Source organism: Cavia porcellus, unplaced genomic scaffold (assembly GCF_034190915.1).
Source record: "Cavia porcellus strain 051 isolate PalLab524CR breed Dunkin Hartley unplaced genomic scaffold, mCavPor4.1 scaffold_3, whole genome shotgun sequence".
Taxonomy (NCBI): domain Eukaryota; kingdom Metazoa; phylum Chordata; class Mammalia; order Rodentia; family Caviidae; genus Cavia; species Cavia porcellus.
In genome coordinates this window covers 46,689,835-46,716,966 of record NW_026947486.1, presented here as the reverse complement: position 1 = coordinate 46,716,966, position 27,132 = coordinate 46,689,835, and the positions used below count along the sequence as shown (strand labels likewise).

Genomic DNA, 27,132 nt, shown 5'->3' with positions numbered 1-27,132 from the left:
ATAAGTTTCCTAAAGAAAGTAGTTAAGAGAAATATGCTAACATTTTAATAAGCTACTTCTAGTTATAAATGCTGAAGAAATGTTGACAAAAGAGGGGTTGATCAGCAATACAATTTCCACTAATTACATAAATTATACCACTATAACATATAGAAAATAACTATAAAAAGGAAAGTACAACTGCAAACAAAATATAATTACACAGTACGAAAGCAAGCAAAACCCAGAACAGCTTAAAAGTTTTACACTTTGACAAAATGTTCTTCATGAGAATGTTCACAAAATTATGGTCCCATGTATCTCACAATCCTGTTGATATGTTCATTTAAAAACTATTCAACTATTTTCAAATATTCTATTAATGGAACTGCTGTGTTCTTAAAGGAATATAACTTTGAATAACATATTTTAAAATTGAAAAATTTTCTCAATTATACATTTTACTTTCTCATATTTTTAAAGTTGAATGACTATTTCCAGATAACAGATCCACTGACTGAAAGGACTTTTAAACATACCTGAGACATTTGGTATACTATACTTATCAATGTTCAAAACTAAAATATTGTTTTAAAGATAAATTTAAAAACATTTAATTTGTATGCATTTGAATAGAACATTGGTAATATATCAAAATGGAAATTAGGCACAGGATACTTTCTAATTTGGGATTAAGTACATAGTTGCCCTAGCTCTTGTATTTTGTCTTGAATGTAGTTGGTTTATCTTTTCAAACAAGTTAATCATTTTATTTCATTTTTCTTTGATTAAACTAGATATCCATCATTATTAGAAGAATATCTCTTGCTGAAGTTACAACAAATCTACAAGGATAAATTTGATGATGTGTGAATATTTGAAAAATTTAAGTATATTTTGGCTTAAACAAAATTTATATCATTACATCAAAATTTTTTCTCTTTTTCAGGTTTGGGTAGGTTTCTGAATGAAACAGTCATCATAAATCAAAACTCACTCTTGCAGATGTATATACAATGAAATAGCCATCAGTTAAATAGTCAAAGATCACATGGTTTACCTCTGGTAATAGGATACATTCTTTTATCAATTCCTTTATGTGACGGGTACAGAACTCATTTACTTAAAAATTAAGCTCCCCCATTATTCTGAGGAACCAAGTGAAATTGTACTGCTTCTCAAGGAAGTTAGCTTAGTCCTGAAGAGATGCTCAAACAAATATTTCTGTTTATTTGGGAGAAAAGAAAAGCCTAGCTTAGTGATGGTATCTATAAAAAGGAATGCATGAGAAGTAATTCCATAGCTTTCTCTTCTATGATATCATTCCTATTCAATATGTCTGGATTCTTTTTCTATAGAAAAATATTACAGACACCAATTCTGAGCTGTTTTATTAGAGAAATACATATTTTAAGCATTGGGAGAAAGCATGTAGCTTTTCAGGTATTCTTCCATTATGACTTAAAATTTTAGGGGAATATCACTGAGAAATTGCTTTTTAAGGAAGAAGGAGCTTGAATTCTCAGTAAGATTTTTAAACAGGCAGTGGAGCTTATGGTAGATAAGATGTTTTCAAAGAGCTTCAGAATTCGTTATTTAGTGCAAAATGTTAACATGGAAGATACTGAACCTTTACTATTGACACTTCTAAAATAGTCTTCACACTTTTTCTACATCATTGGAATTACTTTGTATTACTTATAAATACCTTTAATTTATTTACATTTACTTACACTAACTGAAAAGTAATATTACTTAGGGACAAAATAATGATGAATGTTTAGCCAATAAAATATATAGATAAAAATTGCTGAATTTTCATTTATATGTAGTACTTATAAATTTTTCATTTGTCCCAGAGAAGCCTCAGGATTATGTGATATAAATATAGTTATTAAAAATATACTGATAGACAGTAGTGCTGTGGTATAAAACGTCAAAAGTATTACTTATCTGAAAAGTCATACGAAGTGTGCTTCCTGTGTTCAATATTGTAACAGAGAGAAGACAGGTTAAATAGATTGTCAAAGTGGTACATTCTTAAAATATAATGTTGGGTCAGCTTTTAATAGAAAACATGATGCTCAATGAAGACTGACATGGAAACTAAGAAAAAAATCATAAGGCAATAGAAATATTGAAGTTTTGTGATGATTTTATAAATGTTATTCAGGATAGCTTCCTATTATACCAGACAATATTGGTCATGTATTATTTTCATTATAGAAAGGAAATACAGTTTTAGCCCCCTGGTAGATTTGCTAGTGGCATTTTTGATTTAGTTAAGTAGTTATTCAGATATAAAATAAATACATGCAATTGATGAATAAAATATAGTACCATGTGAAGTTCCACCACTGATGAAGCACGTGAGTGGCATGTTACAAAATGATGCCTGGGAATCACAAAATGAAATGTGTGTTTCATATGTGATAATGAACATAAATTTAGTCACTAAAACCGGACGCTTCCAGATATATTTAGATGTTAGTCAATATTTCATAAAATAGTAAATGTTATGGCTCAAGATCCTTGCCTTTCCGCCTTTCCCCCTTTTTTGCCTTTTAGAGACTCTTTTAAACAGTTGATGACAGAAAACTTTTACATTCAGAGTTTGCCATTTCACTGTTTTCAAGTCATTTAGGACAGAGAGAGAGAGAGAGAGAGAGAGAGAGAGAGAGAGAGAGAGAGAGAGAGAAACTGGTCACAGTATTAGTTGTACAGCTGGATGATACTTTTTCCAGATCTACATTATAGCTAAAGGTCAAATTAGGTAGATAATAAATCACTAATGTTCAATGTTTTCTGAAAATATTTTCCCATCATTCCTTCAGATTTCTGAATCTAATTTAATTAAGAAGAAATAAATGCTTATAAAGTCCAGGATTTTATATCTTCTGAATCTATTTTCTTCAAATTATGTATTTGTGTTAAGCTCTAAAAATTTGGCAACAATATAATCCACCTAAAAGAAAAGAACTGAACAAAGGGATTGATTAAATACAATTTTGACACGTGCCTTCATTATATTTCTGGTTTTTAAGATGTTCATTTTTATTTTAGTCAAAGATACAGGCATTCACATTTTCCAAAATTTCCAAATTTGAAAGTCTCTAGTAGTAAGCGGGAACTGAGTCAATTCAAGTGTTTTTAAACATTTGAAAATTATTAGAACTTGTCAGTAATACTTGAAAATCATTTAAAGTTGTCAGCTCACTGATGATAGCATATTTACTTTGATGGTTTGTTTAAGTTTTAATTGATGGAAAATATTTCTTAATGCCACAAAAACTAAAAATAGACCATAAATTTTACAGAATTTGGAAACTTGCTTTTAAAAGGTGTTTAATTAAAGCAGTATTTCTGTTGTATGTTTCTTTTTTATATGTGTTTCTTAAAACATGCCATTTGGCATATGAAAGGGAGATGCATGACATGGCTGAAAGAAAACAGGTGGTAGCCCAGGTGTTACATAATAAATAGGGTACCCTCTTTCAGCAAATAAGTATGGAGCAGGTTGATAAAAGCATGTTACATTTTCGGTATTGGGAAGAATATTCTGTTCTCCAAGTACTTTTAAAGCCATAAGCGTGATCATGTTGAGGGTCTGTCTTCTTTCATGACCCATGAGGCAAACGGTGCTTTGATTCACAATAGTATGCAGAGTCATAAGGTAGTTATACTTGCTCTTTTCTTCTCCTATGAAATGGTTGAGTAGGTAGGATTCAATTTTTTTTTGCTGTTTGGCTAAATCAGGAAAATCAATGAAGAACCTAGAACACATATAACGTTCTAGGATCTTGATTTCTGATTCAGAAGCTGGTTTAAAATCACGAACCAGCAAGTTGCTGTACTTCAGAAGACCACCACCTCTAATTTCTTCAGGTTTCCTGGTACATATAAGCTTGTACTTTAAATGAATCATTGCTTCTTGGAAATCACCATACATGCTTTCAGCTACCACAACAGGATGAGATTCTTTGGTTAACTTAGCATTTTTGTCATAGTAAATGTCTAACATGGGCTCCAAAATAATTTGAAAGGAGTCCACACTAAATTCAAACTGTCGCCTGAGTGAATTCACAAATTTTAGCTCTACATTCTTCCCAGTGTTATTTGAAAGAGAGATGAGACTCCAACGATCACGCTCATTGCAAATTTTGATCATCTTCTGCACATAAGCCTCTTTCATGGTCTTTAGGGTAATCTTTTCCTTTTTCACACCTTTAGGTAAAAAGTCAAGTAGACATCTTAGAACTGTATCCTTGACAACTTGAAATTCTTGGTCACTTGGAGTTACAACTCCAAAAATAATGTCCAGATCCTTATAGCTGATTCCATTATGGTTTGCAAGTACATAACTTGCTGTGGAACCATTCAATCGGGTATCTTTAACAATAATCCCTTGCCCTATGAGTTGATTTTTCACAACATAAATGATATCTTTTGGTTTTACTTCCAGTGTGGGGAAATTTCCCCTTCCATGAATTGGAACTACTTCGTTTAATATGTTATCCAGTGTTATAATTTGGTCCCAGGAGAGACTGCCGAATCTGATTTCAGACATTGTGGAGTCAGTAGATCAACTATGGAACAAGCAAAATATTTAAAGCAAATGTTAGCATTTTAAAACCAATGTTACATTGAAAACACATGAAAAAGTTGAAAACATATTAACTCTCAAAATAAACCAAGCTAATAGTAGGAAATAAATTATAAATATACAAAAAACATGTTTAAATCTAGTAACAGAAAAACCGCAATGATTAAACTAGCCATTGATAAATTAAAACAGATCTTACAAGAATTAGTTAGAGCTGTAATTGTTGTTAATGTAAAATAATGGCTTTTCTTAACCTTTCTTCAAGTAAATACTATAATGAAGGTGTTCGGTGGTAATAAAATCTATTCACAAGATAATCATAGTACATTACGGAGGTTAATTGTCATGAATATTGAACAAGACTGGTTAGGTAGTCAGTGAAGGGAAAAGACTGATAAGTGCACCACAAGAAAGGCAGTACACTGTGGCAGGGGTGATACAGAAAGCCAGTTTGGGGGAAGCTAAACAGAGAGAGAAACTTACTAGACCAAAATCTGGTATGAGAAAGGTTTAGAAAAAGAGGCTGGACTACAGTAATCCTTACACCTCAGTTCCACTGTACATGCAATCCTGGGAGATGACTAGGTTTCCTTGGAGAGGGAGCTGTCAGGTGGCAGTACGGCTAATGCAATAAGGCTCCCAATCCCTCAATGCTCTTCAATGGGAAGAGTAATACAGTAAAGGAGATATTTACAAGCCACAGCCTCAGAGTAACTGAAAGCTGGAAAGCGCTATATAAGAGTACCTTGGGGATTTGAAAACAATCTCACTAATCTACTTAGAGACATGAATCTCAGTGCTAAGAAAAACTACAACCTGGGCCTGGGGGTTATATGAGCAAAAAGGGTCTGGGAGCTGTGAGATCCAGGGAAAAGAGAAGGACAGATTGATCCAGATATACTTATTTGCCCATTCCTTTCCCATACACTGGAAGAACTGTATTTATGGGGCATCTTGTGTGTTGTCTAAACCTGCAGGTAGGCAGCCACAAGGAAAAAACAACACTCTCTGCTTGGGATTGCTGAAAGCAGGGAGTATAGGACTTCACCAAATTCTTTGTTTAAACAGTGATACTTTGTATAGAGTGATTGGAAAAGAGCATGTGCAGAAACAGAGAGTAGTGGCCAAGTCAGAGGGTGTCTTCAGAACTCACTGGGCAGAAGGCTTGTGGAGGAAAATGACAGAGGCAAAATTAGGATTTGTTCTACCGGGTAAGGACTGGGGAGCAAGAGGGCTCTAGTGTAAATTGTTAGACAACTGGGTGCTAGGCCAATTACACTGCTCCTTGTCCTCCTCAAATTAACTGAGGCAATCAATTTTTGGTACAGAAACAATGGCCTACATTTATCCACACTGCTTGCAACAGGGAAATATGGACATCTAGATCAACAAGCTTTGTTGCTCACAGGCAGGACATTTAGCAAAATACAGGTCAGGAAAAGTTTGGAGACTTGCAAATGAAATCAGATTGCAATAGAAAATGAGATTATAAGGACATTTTGTGCTTTTGCAACTGCATAAGGATATTGTTTCTATTTTTTTATTTTTCCCTTCTCTTACTTCTTTTTTCTATTTCTTTCTCTATTCTTTTTACTTCTCTATTTCTTACTCCTTTATCTTTCTCCCCTCTTTTCTTATTTTCACCTGACATATATACAAGAGCTATCTGTAAAACTAAGAATTAACCAGTGATTTAAATAGCATCTTTCACAAGCATGTTAGGGTAATCCTCACTAAAATTGCGCATAGAAGATCCAAATATAAGCTAATTATCAACATATTAAGAGGTTTTGACATTCTTAAAGCTTCTTTCAGTCTCCAATTCAATTCCTTCCTCTGCATCTCTTCTTTAGTTCCAAAAATAATCTCTCAATTCTCCTCAAAACTAGTTCTTTACTCAAAACTAACAGTTACAGAACCTGCTCTCTATTTTACCTATTGATATTTTTCTTCTCTCTTTTTTTTTGACTTACCACTTTCTTTATTCTCTTTTCTGCCCCTTTCCCTTTATATCTCAGCTGTACTGTTGACAGTACAGTACAGTCTGTAAGAAGCATTGATAAAAGGTTGAAATTGCTGAAACAAGTTTTAATGGACATGACTGATACATGCTTGGATCTGGTGACATTGCTGAAAATGGTGAGAATTCTTTGCAAAATGGGGTCCAACCCAATTAAACTAAATCAATTGAAGAGGTATAATAAACAATAAATATAAACAAAGGTACAATCACATCACTGGAAAGCACACACAAACTAAAGCACTGGAAAGCAGGCACAAACTAAAGAGATTTCTATAATGGCAACAACGTTTTTCTAACTCTAATTGAATCTCAATCTTCAACAAACAAAGCAAAGCAAGTAAAAACTACAAACAAATAAAAACTCCAAAACAAAAACATATGAAATTCAAGGCAACAAAATGCCTCTAAAATCTCTACAATTCCCCAAATCATATTCAAGTGGCATCAATGGGGACAAAGTACAAAGCCAAAGAGCTGAATTATACAATGATAAAATAACAAACGTCAGTGAGTGCAAAGAAGATGTAACTATACAGCTCTATCACTTTAATAAACAAAATTGTCAGTGAACTTAAAAATATATATAAAAAATAGCAATGCTAACACCAAGATTCAAACCATGAATGATAAATTTAAGAAAGAATTAGAGTCCATGAAAAAACACCAAACCAAAATTCAGACAATGATAAATTCTACAGAAAGTGTGAGGAAAAAATGGACAATGTGAGGAAAGAGTGTCAAAACTAAAAGATAGTGCTGCTATATGTGACCATATACGAAGAGAAAACTTATAAACAACAGAACAGGGAATATAATTTAATAATTGCTAGGTTATGAAAAGAAGATTAATCAAAAGTTAACCAGTGTCAGAGGAAGTCAGAACACAACATGAATGTTATAAAAAGTATTGTATACAGAAATTATAGCAGACAACTTTCCATATATGAAGAAAAGATTCAACATATAGGTAAGTAAGACATACAAAATCCCCAGTTAGCCATGACTAGAGAACTTCTGCACATCACCTATTAGTCAAAATACCAGAAATTCATTGTCAAGATAGAATCTTAAAAGCACTGGAAAAAAGAGCAGCAGGTCACTTAGGTAAACCCAACACACTTACAGCAGACTTCTCAACAGAAAACTTAGAGGCTAGGACAGTGTCCAATGAAGTGTTAAAATCCATGGAAGAAAACAACATTACACCTACACTACTATATTCTGCAAAACTATCTTTAAAAATTGATAGAGAAATGAGGACTTTCCATGAGAAAAACATCTCAAACAATTTATGACCACCAAAACAGCACTCCAAAAAATTCTCAGGGATATCCTAAACAGAGATAATGAAGCCTACAATGTCATAAGACTGATACAATGTATAAAGAAAGCAGAGTGACCAGTTAAGCAAAAGGGAAAAATAAAGGAATAACCAACAGAAAAAAATGCAATGACAGGAATAAATCAGTAATTTTCAGTATTGACTCTAGAAAAACACAGACAGGCAGAAGGGCTAAAAAAATGAAAACTCAGCAGTATGCTGCATATAAGTGACACATTTAATTAAAAAAGGAATTCACAGATGAAAAACTAAATGATGGAAAATATCACAAATATATCAACTAGACAAAAAAGAACAAGGAAATATCAGAGTTAAAGCACATCTTCAGATAAATAAATTTAATCAAAAGCTACACCTTATGTAACCCAACAAACAGAAAATATGTTCATGTCAGGACATAAAATTTTCTTCAAATTATACATCACACTAACACAAAAAGCTAGCTTAAATAAATACAAAGATTCAAAATTATATTATTATTATTATGTAGAATAATGTATATTAACATAGCATAGTGCAATGAAACCAGAAATTATTTGCCAAAGAACCAAAAGAAGTTTTACAAATACATGAAGATTAAATTATATAATTTTGGATAATCAAGGGCTCACAGAAAAATCAAGGAAGAAATGAAACAGTTTCTAGAAACAAATGGCAATGCCAGTAAAACATTACAGCCAAGGTGCACACTATGGACAGGCAGGACTAGCAGTGTGAAATAATCAGAATCAACAATAATGATATGAGCCAGCAGTGGAAAGCCACAGCACCAAGAATAAAGGGATCTAACATAATAAATCAATACAGAAAACAAAGCAAAATAAAAATAGAAAATAGAAAATGGAAAGACAAAAAAATAAAATGCAACCCTAAATACCCAGTTCACATTGAACAAGTCCACAGCACAAAAAGATAGAGGAAATTGGAAGCCAACCACTGGAACTCTCCGAAATGATAGTAGAAGTGGAAAAACAAATGGAAGAATCCATATAAAAATAATTTCTAAGGTTCAAAAAGAAACGAAGATCAAAATGAAAGCTATTAAAACATACACAGATAAAAAGATAGAGGGGCTCAGTTTTCTGGAGTCTGTGAGAAAACTGCAGACAGGACAAAAGCTATTTAAAAACCTCTTAAACATAATAATGGCAGAAAACTTCCCAAACATAAAGACCTTGACATTCAAATAAATGAAGCATATATTGTATAGAACTCAAAATAGGCACAACCAAAATAAATTTAAACCAAGTTATATAATAATTAAGATTCAAGAAACTCAACAAAAAAAAAACATTAAAAGTGGCTAGAGAACACAAATCACCTACAAAGGAAAGCACATAAGAATTACAGGAGATATGTTTGATGCTACAGTATACGAAGTTATACTCAAATATTTCAAGGAAAGAGACATTATGGTAATTACTGTTATGTCAGGATATCTTGTGGTGAAACACTATGTTGCTTAAATTGCTATGTTCTGATCTGTGCTGTTGTGTTGTTATGTCCTCTTTTATCTCAATCTCCTTTTTTATTATTTATTTTTATCTTTTTAATTAAGGGAAAATAAATAAAAAAAACAGGATATATTATAGTAACACACTTTGATATCCTATTAACTTGATTTGAAACCATGTATTGCTCTCACCATCTTGTTTTGACTGATGTTACTCTATTCTGTTTTGCTTGATAGTATCAAGTTTGAAGGTATAGGCAACTACTTTGAAGACAGTAAGATTCACTACGATGCCCATTCTGGTTTGACTATTATCTTCTTTTGAAGTCCTGTAATGTCTCCAATGTTTAGGTTTTATTCTGTACTGTTTTGTTCAATTTTATTATAACTGATGATAGGCAATTCTTTTTAAGATAACAAGAGGCATTATAGTAACCATTGTTGATCACCTTGTATTCTGTTTTTACATCATGTACTATGTCCATCCTTTTGATTTGACTGAATGTTTTGTTATGTCACATTTGGTTTTATTCTCTTACAAAAAAAGTAATAAGAACTGTGGGAGTAATAAAACCCAAAATGTGTAAATGTTATTGTAAAAAAGAGAGGAAAAGAAAATGCTCTAAAGGACACAACTGCAAGTGTGTTTAGGTGTGTAAGATAATGACCATATTACTAAGTTTTTGTTGGATCACTGAACACAACTGTTTGCAGTCTCTCTGTTTGAATGTCAACTTTGTATGCTTAATTTTGTAACTTGGACAACTATTTCTTTCTTTCTTTTTTTTTGTCTTTCTCATTTTTATTGGTACCAGGGATCGAACTCATGACTGCCTGCAAGGCAGGCACTTATGCCGCTGAGCTAAATCCCCAGCCCCTGGACAACTATTTCTAAGATGACAATATGTAATCTATAAAGTAGTGATTTCCTACTGTTTATTTTTTTGAAATTCTGTATTACTTGTACCCTTTTTTCTGTTTTTTTCTATTTCTCCTTAAATAAAATTAAAAAAAAAGAATTATAGGAGAATTCTTAATACAAACCCACAAATCAAGGAGAGCTTGGAGTGAGGTATTTCAAGCCACAAAAGAAAACAATTTTTGATCCAGATTGATGTACCCTTCAAAACTGTATTTCAAAATCAATGGAGAAATAAGATACTTCCATGCAAAAGAACAATTGAAGAAATTTATAACCACCAAACCAGCTCTACAGAATGCTCTAAAGGACATATTAGAAAGAGATAATGAAGATCACAAACACAAAACCACAAACAGAAACAAGCTGCCAGGCAGGGCAAGCAATTAAACAGAGGACGAAGACAGGCAACCAATAATAGGAAAATAACATGAAAAAGATAACTCAATTCTTAAGAGTTATAATCATCAATGTAAATGGTCAATTCATCTATCAAAAGAAACAGACTGGCAAAATAGATAGAGAAACAAGACCCAACAACATGCTGCATTCAAGAAGCATATTTAACTCCAAAAAAAAAAATTTCATAGACTAAAAGTCAAAGGATGGAATACAATTCTCCATGCCACAGGAAGCTGAGGAAAAGCAGGGGTAATTCCACTTGTGGATAATGAAAACTTTTAAGTCAAAACTAATTAAAAGTGGTGAAGGTCACTACATCCTTTGTAAGGGAAAACTCCAAGAAGAAGAAACAACAATTATAAACATACATGCACTAAACCCCTGTGCATTCAACTACATAAAACAAATATTAACAGAAATGTAAAACCAAGTAAGCACTAAAACAATTGTAGTGGGGGACAAATAAATAGATTAACTGGACAAAATCAACAAAGAAATACCAGAATCAAATCAAGCTGTGGACAAATAGACTTGGTAGATGTCTACACAGTGTTCCACCACATTGTTGTCAGCTTCACATAGCATGTTCTTCAAAACACACCACATATCAAATGTAAAATATGCTTCTGACAAAGTCTAACACTCAAACATGATAAAAAATCCTACAGAAAAGTGAAATAGATTGTGTTTATCTCAATCTGATAAAAATCATCTATTGCAAACCAACAGCCAACATCATATTAAATGGGCAAAACTGAAACTTTCAGTCTAAAATCAGGAACAAGAAAAATATGTCCACTATCACACTCTTATTCAATATAGTTCTGGAAACATTAGCCAGAGTAATTAAATGAGAGCAAGAAATAAAAGCAAAAGGATAGAAAAGGAAGAAGTTAAATTATTATTTACAGATGACATGATACTCTACAAAGGAGATACCCCAAAACTCCACAAAAGACTTCCAGATGTAATAACCAAAGTCAGCAATGTATTGGGATACAAAGTCAACACTCAAAAATTAATAGTATTCTGGTACACAAGCAATGAACTCATGAGAGACAAATGAGTGAAACCACACCCATTAAAATAGCATTCAAAGAAATGAAATAGGAATCAATCTAACAAAAGAAATATCTATATCTGTATCTATCTATATCTACATATGTAAAATCATAGTACCTTGAAAATGGAGATTGAAGAGGATATCAGAAAATGAAAAGATGTTCTCTGCTAATGGATATGAAGAAGGAACATAGTGAAAATGGCCTTACTTCCAAAACTTTTATATAGATTTAATGTAATCCCAAGTGAAATACAATTAGCATCCCTCACAGAACTAGAGAAAACATTCCTAAAATTCATTGAGAACTATAACAGACCTAGAATAGCAAAGGCAATCCTGGACAATAAAGACAAATTAAGGAACATCACAATCCCTGACCTGAAATTATACTACAAAGCTATTGTGATAAATCAGCATGGTACTGGCAAAAAACACAGACCTGATGATCACTGGAACAGAATAGAAGAGGCAGAATAGAAGATGTAACTCAAATCATACTCAGCCATCTTATCTTTGACAAAGGAGCTAAAAAGGTGCACGGGAAAAAAGACAGTCTCTTTTATAAATGGTGCTGGAAAAACTGACTTTCCACATGCTGAAGACTAAAACTAGAACCATGTCTATCATCCATCATGCACTAAAGTCAAAATGGACCAAAGATTTAAATCTTAATAATGAAACACTAAAACTACTGGAAGAGAAAGTAGATAGCAATCTTGAAGACATAGGTGTAGGCAGAAACTTTATGAACAGACTCCAGACTCCATGAGAAATAGTACAAAGAATCAACAAATGGAATTTCACCCTACTAAAAAGCTTTTTTACAACAAAACAAATCACAAACAAAGTGAAAAGACAACCCACAGAGTGGGAAAGAGTTTTAGCCAGTTGTCCCTCAGGCAAACGACTTTATCTAAATAATATAAAAAAAACTGAAAAAAATCTACCCTCCAAATTCAAAGACCCTATCCAAAAATGGGCATCTGAGATGAATACAACCTTACAGATGAATAAATACAAATGGTGAATAAATATATGATAACACATTCAATATCATTGGCCATTTGAGGAATGCAAATTAGAACAACACTGAGATTTCATCTCACTTCAGAAACAATTGCTATCATCAAGAAATCAACCAATGACAAGTGCAGGTGGGGCAGTGGGAAGAAAAGAATTCTTCACTCCTGGTGGGAGTGCAGACTGTTCAAACCACTTTGTAAATCAGTGTGGATATTCTTTAAAAATCTAGAATTAGATATCCAGTTCAACCCAGCTGTTCCCTTTTTTTTGTATCTTCCCAGAAAAATTAAAAACATCACACCACAGCTATATATGTGTACCCATGTTTGTATCAACACAATTTGTAACAGCCAAATCTTGGAAGCAATCGAAATGCCCACCAATCGAGGAATAGAGAAACAAGATGTGCCTTTTTTTATATAATGAGTACTACTCTGCCATAATTTTACAGGTAAAAGGATGCAACTTGAGACTATAGTCCTAAATTAAATAAATCAGACCAATATGTATAAATATTGCATTGTCTCACTAATGTGAGAAGTTGAGTGAGTAAACAAGATCCAAAATGTACAGTTGATATTGTGAATGGGGAAGAAACTGTTCCAAATAAAAGAAAAACATATGGAGCAAAAGAGAAAGGAATGAAGCGGAAAGCAGAAAAAATATATACATATATTACTTATACAGCTAATTTTTCTTAGTTCATTGAAAACAAAGACTGGTGCTAATATTTTATAGACCTTATACCATGCCTATATCTTGCACTTTGATTAACTACTATGAAGATAACAATACATAATGAGTTAATTATTGTTACTCTCCTATCAGCCTGATCTGAAAAAAATCTCTAAAACATTAATCATATAATATTGGATGTAAAACTAAGCATTTTTAAATGAAATAAATATAAATAGATATTTTCCCTTTCAAAGTACTAGCTATAATAATAATACTTCAGAGATAATATCAAATGTTTTTTGTAACAGCAAATATAAATGTATTAAATTTCTTTGCCAAATGTTTAAGAACTTTAAATAAGTTTTTTTAAAATAAAATTATGTTATCTAAAAATTAATATGGAAGATTAAAGTAATAGAAAAAGTAAACAAAAAATGAAATTTTGTGGACAGGTAAAAAATGAGACTACTAGATTTGCATCCAAAAGGAAAATAATATTAAAAACCTAAATGCTTTGAGCTTTAAAAATTTTTATATAAGATGAATAATATAGTATGTTCTGAAATTTTTATATTTGGAGGAATGTCAGGAATCTAAAACTTTATAATGTGTGTAAACATTATAAATGCAATTAGACATAACTAGGTACAATTATGGTGATTATATCAGAAAATTTGTCTAAGAAAATAAATCTAGGAAAAAAGTTTATTATAGACTTTGTTTTGCAATTAGATATTCTTTTTAGAATTCAGGAATAAAAACTATATGATATGTAAAGCAGAATACTGTACATGTCATTCATATTTTTCCTATCTAGGGTGCCATCAGAACAATACAAATACTTAGGATATAATTACATAGTCCTTCAGTAGAACTAGAACAAATAGTATCATCTTGACATGTGTATAACAGATTTATGTATTTTGAAGTTTTTGCAAAAGCACCATTTAGCATTAGCAGATCTGCATCAATGTGAAGATAAAACTGTCTATTTTGATTTTCTTTTTGTAACCCTAATTAGCATGAGATAAAAATCAATATTTACTTTTATTGTGATAAAATGCCTCATGTAATGAGTCATGTGCTTTCTTTTAAGATACACTAATTTCAAATGCTGTATTGTTTGATCAGTTCTGTGAATATCCAAATCATTAAAGATGAATATGCCAAACTCACTGATGTCATACTTTTGGATTTTGGTAATTTATCCATAAAATGAAATGACCTGCAAAGTCAGTTTTGAAAACTGGATATAGCAATGTGCTATCTAAATTGACAGAACATGTGGTAAGAATTGCCAACCTTCTTTTTAATTTATTTTTCTTTTTTTGGCAGGAGTTCTGGGGATTGAATTTAGGGCTCCACACTTCTTAGGTCGGTGCTCTACCACTGAGCCACAATTACTGGAAGTATCACTGAATCATTTGAAGTTAACAAATGTTATGCTCAATTTCTTAACCTGGAAATAGAATAGTTGGTAACTTTGCCTGTTTTCATATAAAGGTTTTAGGTAAATGAATATTTTTAATGAATAATTTTCAAAATGTCACTATAAAGATCATTTATGATGTGAAAATAAAAGAATATTAATATTGTAACATTAAGATTACTCAATTTAAGAGCTTATTTTCCATATAAAAGTTGACAGCACTTCTACATGTGAATAAAAATATCCAAACACTGTACTTGACTAAATTTTAGAATGTAAAAAGCTTGGTAAAAAAGATGACCTTTAAATAAAAATATAGGAAGTTCCATTTAGTATCTTGGACCTACTTACAGATGGCAAAGAAGGAAAGGAGAAGAAAGAAATTCGTTTCCAGACAAAACTATAAGGTCTTGCAAAGATAGGAAAGAAGTAGAAAATGCAAATTCATTACACTAAGTGGTGAAGAAAATCTATAAGCATAAAGCTCTACAGTTGACACTTGATTACCCATGTTAATAATGCTACATTTTCTAGCTTTTAGTTTTTATAAACATAAAACGTTTTAAAAATATATCTATAGAATAATACAGTAATAATTGCAAAAATGTAGCAATGAAGCCAACTTCCTAAGATGTGGGGAAATGGTGTTGTTGGTTAACATACATTCGCTTGTAATACCAGTATTTTAAAAACCTACTGGGCTTTTAAACTTTACCTTTCTCTTGTCATAACAATATGAGCTTGTTTATTAAATAAAGTTTTTTCTATGAAGTTAACAAATTGTTACTGAAGAAGGAATTGTGTGCTACCATCTCACTGATAACCTCTACCACTATATGTGTAGGAAAAGCAAACTAAAACTTTAAGAATATCCCTAGGGAAAATCATGATTATGATAACAAATCCATGATACACTTACATACATAAATTTATATGTAGAAATATATTGCACAGAACATATAAAAATACATATTACGATTGAACACAGGTGATTTGCATTTATCTGGATTCTATACATATCCTCACCAAAGCACATTTCTATTCACATGTATAATCAATAAATGATGGAAAAGTCATGCTTCATTTGAAAAGCTACATTTTCATTTAATGTGCACTACCAGTATAATGTTAGGACAAAATTCAAATATGACATTAAAGTAGTAAAACTTACATGTATGGATTGTAATGTAGCATTTAAATGTCAAACCTCATATAGAAAGTCAATTCTTCCTGTATCAAAGACAAGAAATCACATTTTAAAATATTGAGAAATAATTTATATTTTCTGAACAACAATTTGAATTTGCTAAACTAAAAAGCACAGATACATATAAAATTTGGATGACTCTGGAATAAAGGTAGGACAAGTCCAACAAAACAATCCCCATTTTTTATACTACTTTGTTGGTTACAATACATCTCTCAGTTATTGAAAGTGCTTTTTCGGACTGGGAATATAGCTCAAGGGCACAGTGCCTGCCTGACAAGAATAAAGTCCTGAATTTGATTCCCCGTACCATGCCTCCCTAAAGTGTTTCTTACGCATAAATATAAAGCATATTTTTGTAGGCTAAATGTCCAAATTCAAGGTAAAAATCCTTCAGTAATTTTCAGTATAAGCCTAAAAATTAGTACAAAACCTCAAATTGCTAATCATTGTTCTTAAAAATATCAAGATCATCAGTATTCCATGGTGGTAGAGCATTTAAGTATTGTTCTGATCTTTGATGTCTCCCAATTTATATAACCTCTATGCTAATATTTTCCCCATTTATGCTAACATTACTATGCCTATAATACATCAGGCTATAGGAAAAACATGTATAACCTTACCATAACAAATGTAATCATTACGTGCTCCAAACATGTAATAATAAAAATTTTAAAGTACTAAATGCTATAATCAAAACACATTGGTTTCTATTATTTAACTGGCTAAATTTATCCAGAAATGAAAGTAAGGAACACAAATTGTTAAGAATTCACATAGGATGAGTGGATATTAATGAAATATAATTTTTCTCTAAAACAGTCCTATGGTCTTCCTTAGCATGGGAAGAAAATAGGATCTTAGTCATTGTTTTCAAATAGATAGCTAGATATGTCTGATATATATTTGAAGAAAATGATGAAAGAATTGAGACTTAATTTGGAAATATCACTGCCAAAGTAACAATACAGTTGAGTTAATATTCAGTGAATCTTTTAGTAAAGGTTGGAATTTTCATTTTATTGCTAAACAAACCAATAAGAAGAGGAAAGAAAAGCAACAATTAAGTGCCTTGACAGGTATTATATACAAGTAATCTCATGCTCCTGGCCAGTAGTCATACAAATCACACACACACACACACACACACACACACACACACACACACGCACGCACACGCACACGCAGGTGTGCATGCATGCACCTGCATGAGCACAATCTCAGGAGAGAGCATAAAATGGTTGCTCTAAAACAATCATTCTTAAATTTTAGCATGCATCGCAGTTACACAGAAGATTTGTAAACACAGATTTCTTAAGTCTACCTCTAGAGTTTCTAATTTAAAAGGTCAAACATAGGGCATGAATATTTGCATTTGTAATAACTTTTCAGATGATGTTGATGCTGTTGATAGAGAAGCACACTTTAAGAACCATTACATGAAATGAAGCTGAGAATGAGCGGTAAAGAAAACTAATCTCAACAGGAGCACTTCATAATTTAGCTATTTCTACTTAGTTTAACACATTATACTGAACATTAAAAATTTCAATCAAAGTGAAGTTGTATACTATAGGATCTTAAAAATATTTTAATTATTCAATATTGCTTTCTCCATTAAATGTTAATATGAGAATTTTTCTAAAGGTTATATTGTGGCTCTAAAACAGAATCTAATGGGCTTCTCTATGTATAATAAATGATTGTATAAAGAATTAAACTCCTATAGGTTAGAAATCTTCAAGATACATACCCACATACATCTATGTATCAATTAATACCCCAATTTTGATCACAAAATACACTACATTTCACCAGCCCAAATATATATATAGCACTTGACTATTAGAAATATTTAATGTTTTGACATACTAATTTTTTGCAGAGAGAATATTAATGCCAGTGAGAAGTGATGAAAATATTAGTGCAAAATTTAAAAAATGGTTTGCTCACAACCAACTAAAATGTATTTAAAAACACAGATACACATTTCAAAAAACAATATTCTTTCTTTTATCAGGAACAAATATATGCTTACTTTGATGTCTTCATGCCAGAATCAATAAGACAACACAATATCCTAGCCAATATCAATAGTATAATGCAGTGAAAAAAGATTTTTAAAAAGTGTTAATGATCTCATGGAAGTGAGTTGTAAGGACTTTACCTTGTCAAAAGCAAACAATGTAGCATTACTTTAATCCAAGAGAATACTCTGACCATATTTGACTCATTTAAGCCTGAATAATTAATAAAATTCTGATTGGGATACCTGCAACCCAGTTAGCCAGGTAGGGATAAGATAGTACTGCAATCTGTGCCTCATAGTTACTATTTTGTACCCTGTTCCATGATGGAAAATATAGTATGGACACTATTTTTTTTTAATTTTCCCTTTCAAAAACTAAGTTGAAATGCCTGCTAATTACTTGGTTGCTCAAATAATGTTCTTTTATTTAATAATTGCTAAGTCATAAAGAGATAGCTAAAAAGGAATAAAATAGTTCAATTGCCATATAAAAATAAGACATTAAAGCAAAGTATTTTGATTTTTCAGTTCTCAACATGACAAAGAACTTTTTTCTAAACCAAAGTACATGAATAGAAAATACAGAAGATGAGTGAAAATCAAAGCAAGTGAGTTGCCTTAAATGTGACAGTAGTACTTTAATTTCTTGATTAAAGAAAATAAACTAAGTAGTACTTATTATGTTTCTGTGAATAAAATGGAAAATAAATTGCTTTTTAACTTACTTTACCTGAGACAGTTATAGATACATTTGCACTTATCTCATTACATCAAAGATTTTCACTATCTGGCAATCATGAATCCACAGTAATTATGCTTACTTTCTTTTCTGTAAGTCCGCTGTATTTACCTATGTACATAACCCTGAAGTTATGTTTAGAACAGCCAACAAATCAGAATCCATAGCCCTTCACAGAAAAACAGATGACTCTTCAGAAAATTCACATTGTATACCAGGTGAACTTAGTAGTAGGATGTAAGAAAATATAGGTATATTTACTTAAATTTGACCCCTGTGCTATCCTTTTTAAATTACAATTTTTAATTGCATCACTGTTAGGCAGACTCTTTCTCTATGGATCTTATGCTAAATTATTCTTGTAATAGCTGAAGTTTCTAAAAAGTGTATAAAATAAAAAGGATACTAAAATATTCTAAAGAACTAGATTTTACTTTCATTTAGAGTCATTATTTGTTATACCATAATTGGTATAGGTCTTGCTTACAAAACAAAAATAGAAATTCCTGTATTTACAGTCCAATCATAGATGAAAATATTGGGACTTTGTTCTGTATAAGAAGAATATTGGTTGGTTATGGTGGTGTACTCCTATAGTCCAGCACTCTGGGAGGTGAAATGGAAGGACGATAACCTTGAGTCCAGCCTGGGCAACACAGCTAATTTAGTAAGACTCTAGCTTTTTATTTAAAACAAAACAAATAAACAAACAAACAAAGGATAAAAATGATACAGAATTTTAAAAAAATAGGATATTAACACTAGTCAACTTATTGCATATTGTTATCTCGAAAGTAGTTGTCCAGATTATAAGATTTAGGCATAAAATGATCAAACAATCAGACAATGAAAACACGAATGCTCTTTTAGTAGTATAGTTATCTTTTAGAAGTTAGTAGCATAGTTAACTATCTTGTATATATTTACATATATATAATGTAAAAAATATGTAAAAATACATATATATATTATGTAAAAATTATATATATAATATAATTATATATATAATTATATATATAATTTTTACATAAAAGATTTTATAGATAAGATTTTATAGAAAAGATTTTATATGTATAAAATCTTTTCTCTTCTTTCTTTGCTCCTTTCCTTATCCTAGTTGATTTTTCCTTTTAAGCACTTTCTTTCCATTTTCACAATATCTATTATATATTTTGGATCCTATTTACTCTTTCATCATGTTTTTAACACTAGGGAGAAAAAATCATATATATATAAATATATATGATCATATATATATTTATATATATATATATAAAATCATATATATATACCACGAATTCAACTCAGTGACCTTGCACTTACCAGGCAAGTGCTTGAGCCACTGAACTAAATCCCTGGCCCGACAATATGATATCTACACATTAGTCCAATTTACTTCACTTAGGAGTATGGTCTCTAGTTATATTCATTTACCTCTAAAAGACTCGTTTATCCTTCTTTATAGCTGAATAATACTCCACTGTATAAAAATATCATTTTAATTCATTGTGTGGTCCATGGGTATCTGGGTTGTTTCCAAGATATGGATATTACAAATCGTGCAGCCATAAAGATGGGTGCACATATATTGCTGTGTTATAATGTTTTCACTTCTTCTGAGAAAATACCCAGAAGGGTAATAGCTAGGTCAAATGGAACCTCTAATCCTAATTTTCTGAGGAATACCCACACTGATTTCCACAATGGTTATACAAGTTTCCACTCCCATCAACAATGGAGAAGAGTTCCTTTTTCCCCACAGCTCTGCCAGCATTCATTAATTTCCTGATGTTAGTCATTTTTCCTGGAGATGATATCTCAGTGTTGTTTTAGTTTGCAATTCTCAAATGACCAATAATGTTGAACATTTTTTCATATATTTACTTGCCATTTGTATTTCTTCATCTGAGAACTCTGTATTCATCTCAGATGCCCATTTTTGGATTGGGTCTTTAAATTTGGGGGGACTGATTTTTTCAATTCTTTATATGCTCTGCATATAAATCCTTTGTCTGAGGGACATTTGGCTAAAATTTTGTCCCATTCTGTGGGCTTTCTTTTCACTCTGTTGGTGATTTATTTCAAAGCAAGACTTTTTCCTTAAAATAAAAAAGAGCAATCATTTAAGTAGCAATGAAGTCTTCGTAATAAATGATATGGTTTAGACTTACACTGTTCTCCATAGGCTTTATGTGCTCAGAGGTCATCAGATCACGGGGCACTATAGCTGACTTGCAGAGGTGAGCTCTGCTTGGAACTAGGTGATGGGGCATGACCTAGAAGAATGTATTCTTGTTCCTGAAATCTTTCTTACCTCTTTGCTTCCTGGTTTCCATGATGTGAGCAACCTTCCACTGTTGAGATCCTTCTTCTAACATGCCATATCTGCCTTGGAGCCTACCCATCACAGCCTAAAATTTTTGAAACTGTGAACCTAAACAAATCTGCTTTTTCCCAAATTTCACTTTTGGTATTGTGTCTTGGTAATGAGAATGTGACTAAGACACTAAGATTAAGCTATTTGGACATTTATATGGAGTTTCTATTATTATGTGCAACTAATTTTTAGATAATTGATCAGAGTGCTTTCATTCTTGAACAATACTTACTTCACAAAGTACTTCATCATTTATCCCTAATACACTGATGGTGATGTAAATGAGGAAAATTCAGGAAGAAGGCCTTAATACTAGTTCTCTTTTAGCTTTAGTCATTTTCAAATTTGGTTCTAAAAACTGAATCATATTAATATTAATGATAAACAAGTCTAGTTTGGGTCAACTGAAAAATTTATTTATTGCAATAAATTTCTTATACCAAAATATTTGTAGATTCACTTGTAAAAATTCTAATGAGATTAATGGATTCTTACTATGATCCTCTCAGTGTCTGACAAAGGATGATACCTATACAAATTCAACATATTGTAGCTACAGTTGTTTTGTTTCCGATATGTCTGGTGTACAGTAGCTGCCACTGGAAACTGCCATCAAACTTAGAGAGGCACACTGACCAGAGAGAACTCCAGTTCCCTTTGGAGGGAATGGTTGATTAGAAGACATCACTGAGAAGATTCTAAAGTGCAAAGGGCTTCCTGGGTAATTGGAATTTAAAGCCACCTAGATGGATCAAAGTATCATTCCCTCTTCACTGGATATTGTTCTGAACATATGACCCTAATAGTGAACACAGAAATCTCATAAGCACTTCCCAAGTCATCCTCTTGTGAAAATACCTTTTAACACTCAAGGAATTAAAAACTCTTTGGCTACTGAAAGGGACTCAAGAATTATAGTCTATACCACATATACATGATTTACAAGGAGACAGAAAACTACAAACATCAAAATGCCCTAAGAGAAACAAAATTTAAAATAACTAAAAAAAATCACTTCATGACTCTTGCTACCCTCGTCACAATCTCCTCACTGCTACCCTCTCAGCCATCTAGAAGTCAGTTCATCAAAGACTGTTTTTAAATCCCTCCTGTCCTGTTCTGTCAAGAAACAACTGGAGGGAATGATATTAGTATGAGGTTATAGATAATGTGGTGGTTAAAGACAGGATGAAATACACAGTGTTTTTTAAAAGAAGATAAAGAATAAAGAAGGAAAGAAATTAAAGAAGAAAGGCAAAAAAGGAGTGCAGAGAGGAAGAATCTGCAACAGTTGCCCTAGGCTGTCTAAGAGCAACTAGATCTGAAATAACAATCTAAACAATCTATATACCCCTCTAGTTTCACTCATCCAGTTTACAGACTTTACCTGCTTGCATGGCTCATTTTCATATCTATTGACATTTAAAATCATTTCCCTGGCAATTTGTCTTCACATAATTTAAGGTCGTCTTTAGCATTTAGTGATATGGGTTCTACATACACCAACAGGGTATTTCACTATTTTCCATTCTCCTTTAGTGTTAAACTTTCTTAGTGGAATAATACTATCTTTTCTCCCTCTCAGATCAAAAATCCACTTCCTGCTTTTTTTGTAAATACTGCCTTGTCTTCTGTCTTTCCTACTCCCCCCCATACTATCTCCCCTGCTATATGCATGTGTGCGTGCATGCACACACACACACACACACACACACACACACACACACACACATTCCTCCTCCTTCCACCATTTCTTCAGTAACTTACCACATAAATGCAAACTTAAATTCCAGATGAAAATTTGGCTGAACAAAAGCAGTTTTCATTTTCCCTAGAAGATTTTTCTCTAACTTTGCTCTTGATTTGGTTATCAATATTCAAGTCTTTGTGTTTGCTTGTTATTTCTACATACCAGAGAAAAGAGTTGGATGAGGGTATTCTTTTTTTTTTTTTTTTTTTGTCTTTTTAAGGCAGGGTCTCTCTATGCAGTTCAGGTTGGCCTTGAGCTCACTTTGTAGCCCAGGCTGATCTCGAACTCGCAATGATCCTCCTGCCTCAGCCTCATGAGTGCTGGGATTATAGGCGTGAGCCACCATGCACGGCTGGATGAAGGTATTCTTAAAAGAAGTAACTTGAAAATGCAAGCCGTGAAATTTAAAAATCAAATTGCCTCATGAAATCCATTAAATTTTTCACTAATTGGATTTTTGTTTCTAATCTTTGTATTATTCTACTAGAGGAAAACAAAATTAACTTACATTCAAGGTAACTGAGCACTGTAAAAAATGGCTCATGAATACACTGTAGGAATCCATAGGAAGTTCAGGACTAAAGAAAACTCTGTGTGTGTGTGTGTGTGTGTGTGTGTGTGTGTGTGTGTGTGTGTGTGTAAGCATGCGTGATTACTTGACTATAACTTTTATTTAATGATATATAGTAATTAAATACATTTAATATCTAAAAATGCTAAGCAGAGACATAGTTTAATATTTCAGTTTAGCAATGTCTAAGGTAAAATTTTGTAAATCAATCATTATCAGACTGTTTACTGACACGTCAATGGAGTAGTCAATTAGTCAATAGAGTTTCACAATTCCGCTACCCTAGAATTCTGAATAAATATAATTTTTGATATTACATAATCATATCAGTTATATTACTTATCTCTTGAGTTAGCTCAGAAAATAAAGTTTTAAAATAATTTCTTATGACTTTTTCACTACATTAACCATTTAATTTTACTACTGCCATGATTACAGGGATAACGGTCAATAAAATATCATTTTCTAAAATATTAAGTGTAAGATACTTACTTTAGTTAAGTCACTAGATATAATGTAAATTAAATATCCATTTAATCATGTACTGATAGTAGAAATTAAAATAAAGTAATGAAACTGACATTCTACAGGATTTCTCACCATATCTTCTGAAAACACATTTTGCTGAAATTAAATTTGACAATAATCCTATTCTGAAGAGTTCCTTCTCCAAAGTTCCCCATCAACTGATTTCCCCACATTCTCTGCACCATATTTGCTAAAACAGTATGAATATTGTGGTCAGGAGACAAATAATGTTACTATTGTAAAATTAATATTTTTATAGTTAGAATCATTTCAAGTGAGAAATTCAAAAGAGTCAATTGTTAGTTCTAAGACTGAAGAAAGGCAATACTATGTGGCATGTATTAAATTTTAAGAACATGTTCTTTAAGCTATGTGGACAACTTAAGATACCTTCAATAATGTTAAACATGGTAGGGATAAATATATAATCCATACAGATACTTATATACGTTTACATATTCATATATTTTTGTCTTAGGAGTTTTGCAAATGCCTGTGAATTCAAAAGCAAATTTTAATTTCTGAAATCCAGACTCTGGAAAGTACTATTTAATTTTTAATCCCAAAATGAATATTGTTTAAAAATCCTTAAAAATCAGGTTTGATAAGCATTATATTATTGTTACATGTGCCAAAATAAAAACATTTAAAATATAGTGTTCATTGCAACATAATTTCTTGTGATAGTATGTCCAGTTTACAGTAACTGTCCACAACATTTTAGTAGGGCTATCAAAATTAAGAAGACAAGCAGGTAAATAGTTATAAGAAGCAAATTTTTTGGCAAAGCCTATGATCCACGGGGTATATTTTGAATAGTTGATCTAAGGAACATTTTCAGTAAAATGCAGAATGACATAAGAACATTTTCAAAGAACCAAAGGTGAATCAAAATACCTATTTTTTTCTGGCACTGAAGTTCATGTTAGGCCAAAAAATTTGAATGATACTTCAGACAATAATGTAACATGTAGCATGTACAAGTAAGTCCTCATTCAAAAACATGTAAAGCAATCAGAAGAGCCCATGCTCCACATGAAGAACTAAAGTATGGAAGAAAATTAATGAGGAAAGTAATAAATAAAATAGCCCAGGACAGAATAAGCCCAGGACATTTAATATATAAGCAACAGTCAAATAAATTACAAAATGTCATAAGAAGATACACATGTAATACTAAATTTATTAAAAATTATAAAAACTGACCACCTCCTTAAAAAATTGCATAGTCTGGAAATATGATAACCTATTCTTAGTTGCTCAAGATTCTAGGGGAAAAAAATCTCATCTTTATCTAAAAGTCCATGATTTTACATGTTATGACTCAATTTTTACTTGTTATTTCTATACAGAAGAATGTTAAACAGTTTATTCTTATCAAAGTCTTTCTGGCACTTGTTTTTACTGTCTTTCTGGCTCCACTGCAGACTTTTGGTTCTTTCTAAAACAATGGTGAATAGAAATATCTAACATTTCCTAAATACTAAAATATCTTTTTTTGTTTCAAATATCATGCCTAATAATGTTTATTTCTTTATGTATTTTTTGACTACAGAAGCCATTACCATTTCTGAGATTTAGCATTCTAAGCCTTCTAACAATATATAATCTTATTTAATCCTAAATACGAAGCTATCAAATATCTGGGTTGTCAGAAATGAGGACATAAAACCCATTGAGCTTACAGTTTCATGAATCAGAAATTCAAACCTATTTGGAATCACTCAAAATGTCCTGTTGTTAACTATCTACACACAAAAATGCAATGACTTCAAAATCCCTTTTTTAGATTCTAACTTTACCAGTCTTAGTAAGGTATTGAAAATCTAGTGACCATGGTTGCTTTGCTCTTTCTGAGATTATGCCTGAACCAGAATAGACTGAAAAATATTTTTGTTGCTATTGTTTACCTTGTTGTTTTGATATAAGAGCAATATTAGAATAAGATCACTAAGTTTCCTCTGGAGGATATCTGGGAATGTCTAGAGACATAGCTAGTTGTCACAACTTGAAGCAAGGCATGCTTACTGTAGCGGGTAAAGGCAAGGGTGCTGTCATACATACCACACTACACAGGACAGACTCCTTAAACAATGAATTCTATAACCGAAACTGTCTATTGCACTTTTGAGAAACACTGATTATAAAGTAAGATATATAAACTATACGGTAGAAAATAGTATTTAAGATGACAAAGTATGTAATCAAACAAAGAGGGCTATAAAAGTTTACTGAGCATGCTAGTCTCTGGTCTAAACATGGGAATGACTTTGACAAAACTTTGACTTGAAACTCCTCAAGTGTTTAATCTAGGCAAAAGAAGAGCAGTAAAGTGCTAAGAAATAGCAGTATATGAAAGCAATATTTGTTATTAAATGTACAGGGCTAATGGCCAGTGTAATTATATATAACACAGAATAGCAGTCTTTCAAGAGAGTTGTCTCTTTTAACCTTGTCTTCATCTGCCTCTCTGCTAAAGGTCTCTTTATTTTTACATTTTTCTTCCACTAAAATTTTTTCTTCAAATAACTCTTAGATGTTAAAAAGACAAGGAAAGGGTTTATTTAAAAATGGGTTTCTCTGATCATTTATGCTTATATTAAAATTTTTCTGAGTCATACAATTACAAAAATAATTTGGAATCATTCCAAATTGAAAAGTATGGTAATAATAGCTAATGTTTTATTCTTTTTGTGTGTGTGATCACACTCATGACCTTGCACTTGCCAAGCAGGTTCTTAAGCCACTGAGCTAAATTCCTGGCCAAATGTTTTATTCTTTATCACGATATCATCCTTTAAGAATTCACCTAATAATAACAAAATATAATTCTACTTTATTATAGAATTGAAGATTATTTTATTTATTATAGAATTAAAATTTTTTAAAAAGGAAATTTAAAGTCTTGAGCACTCTGCTAGAATCAGTTTCTAGGGAAATGCTTTTTGTAGTAATTACATAGTAAAATATCATTTATTATTTAAATAAAATTGGAAATTTAACACAGAAATGAT

The 27,132-nt window shown here is 31.7% G+C and overlaps 1 protein-coding gene across 2 annotated transcripts in view; it reads right to left on the bottom strand.

The window, feature by feature from the left end:
* Positions 1 to 713: 713 nt before the first annotated feature.
* Positions 714 to 27,132, bottom strand: part of Tent5d (terminal nucleotidyltransferase 5D) — a 31,877-nt gene continuing 5,458 nt past the window's right edge. For both annotated transcript variants that reach the window (XM_063245620.1, XM_063245621.1), the window contains 2 exons: positions 16,086 to 16,144; positions 714 to 4,565 (listed from right to left, as the gene is read on the bottom strand). In XM_063245620.1, the coding sequence (XP_063101690.1) occupies positions 3,374 to 4,546 (1,173 nt within the window). In that variant the 5' untranslated portion in view covers positions 4,547 to 4,565; positions 16,086 to 16,144 and the 3' untranslated portion in view covers positions 714 to 3,373. The remainder of the gene's footprint in view (positions 4,566 to 16,085; positions 16,145 to 27,132) is intronic.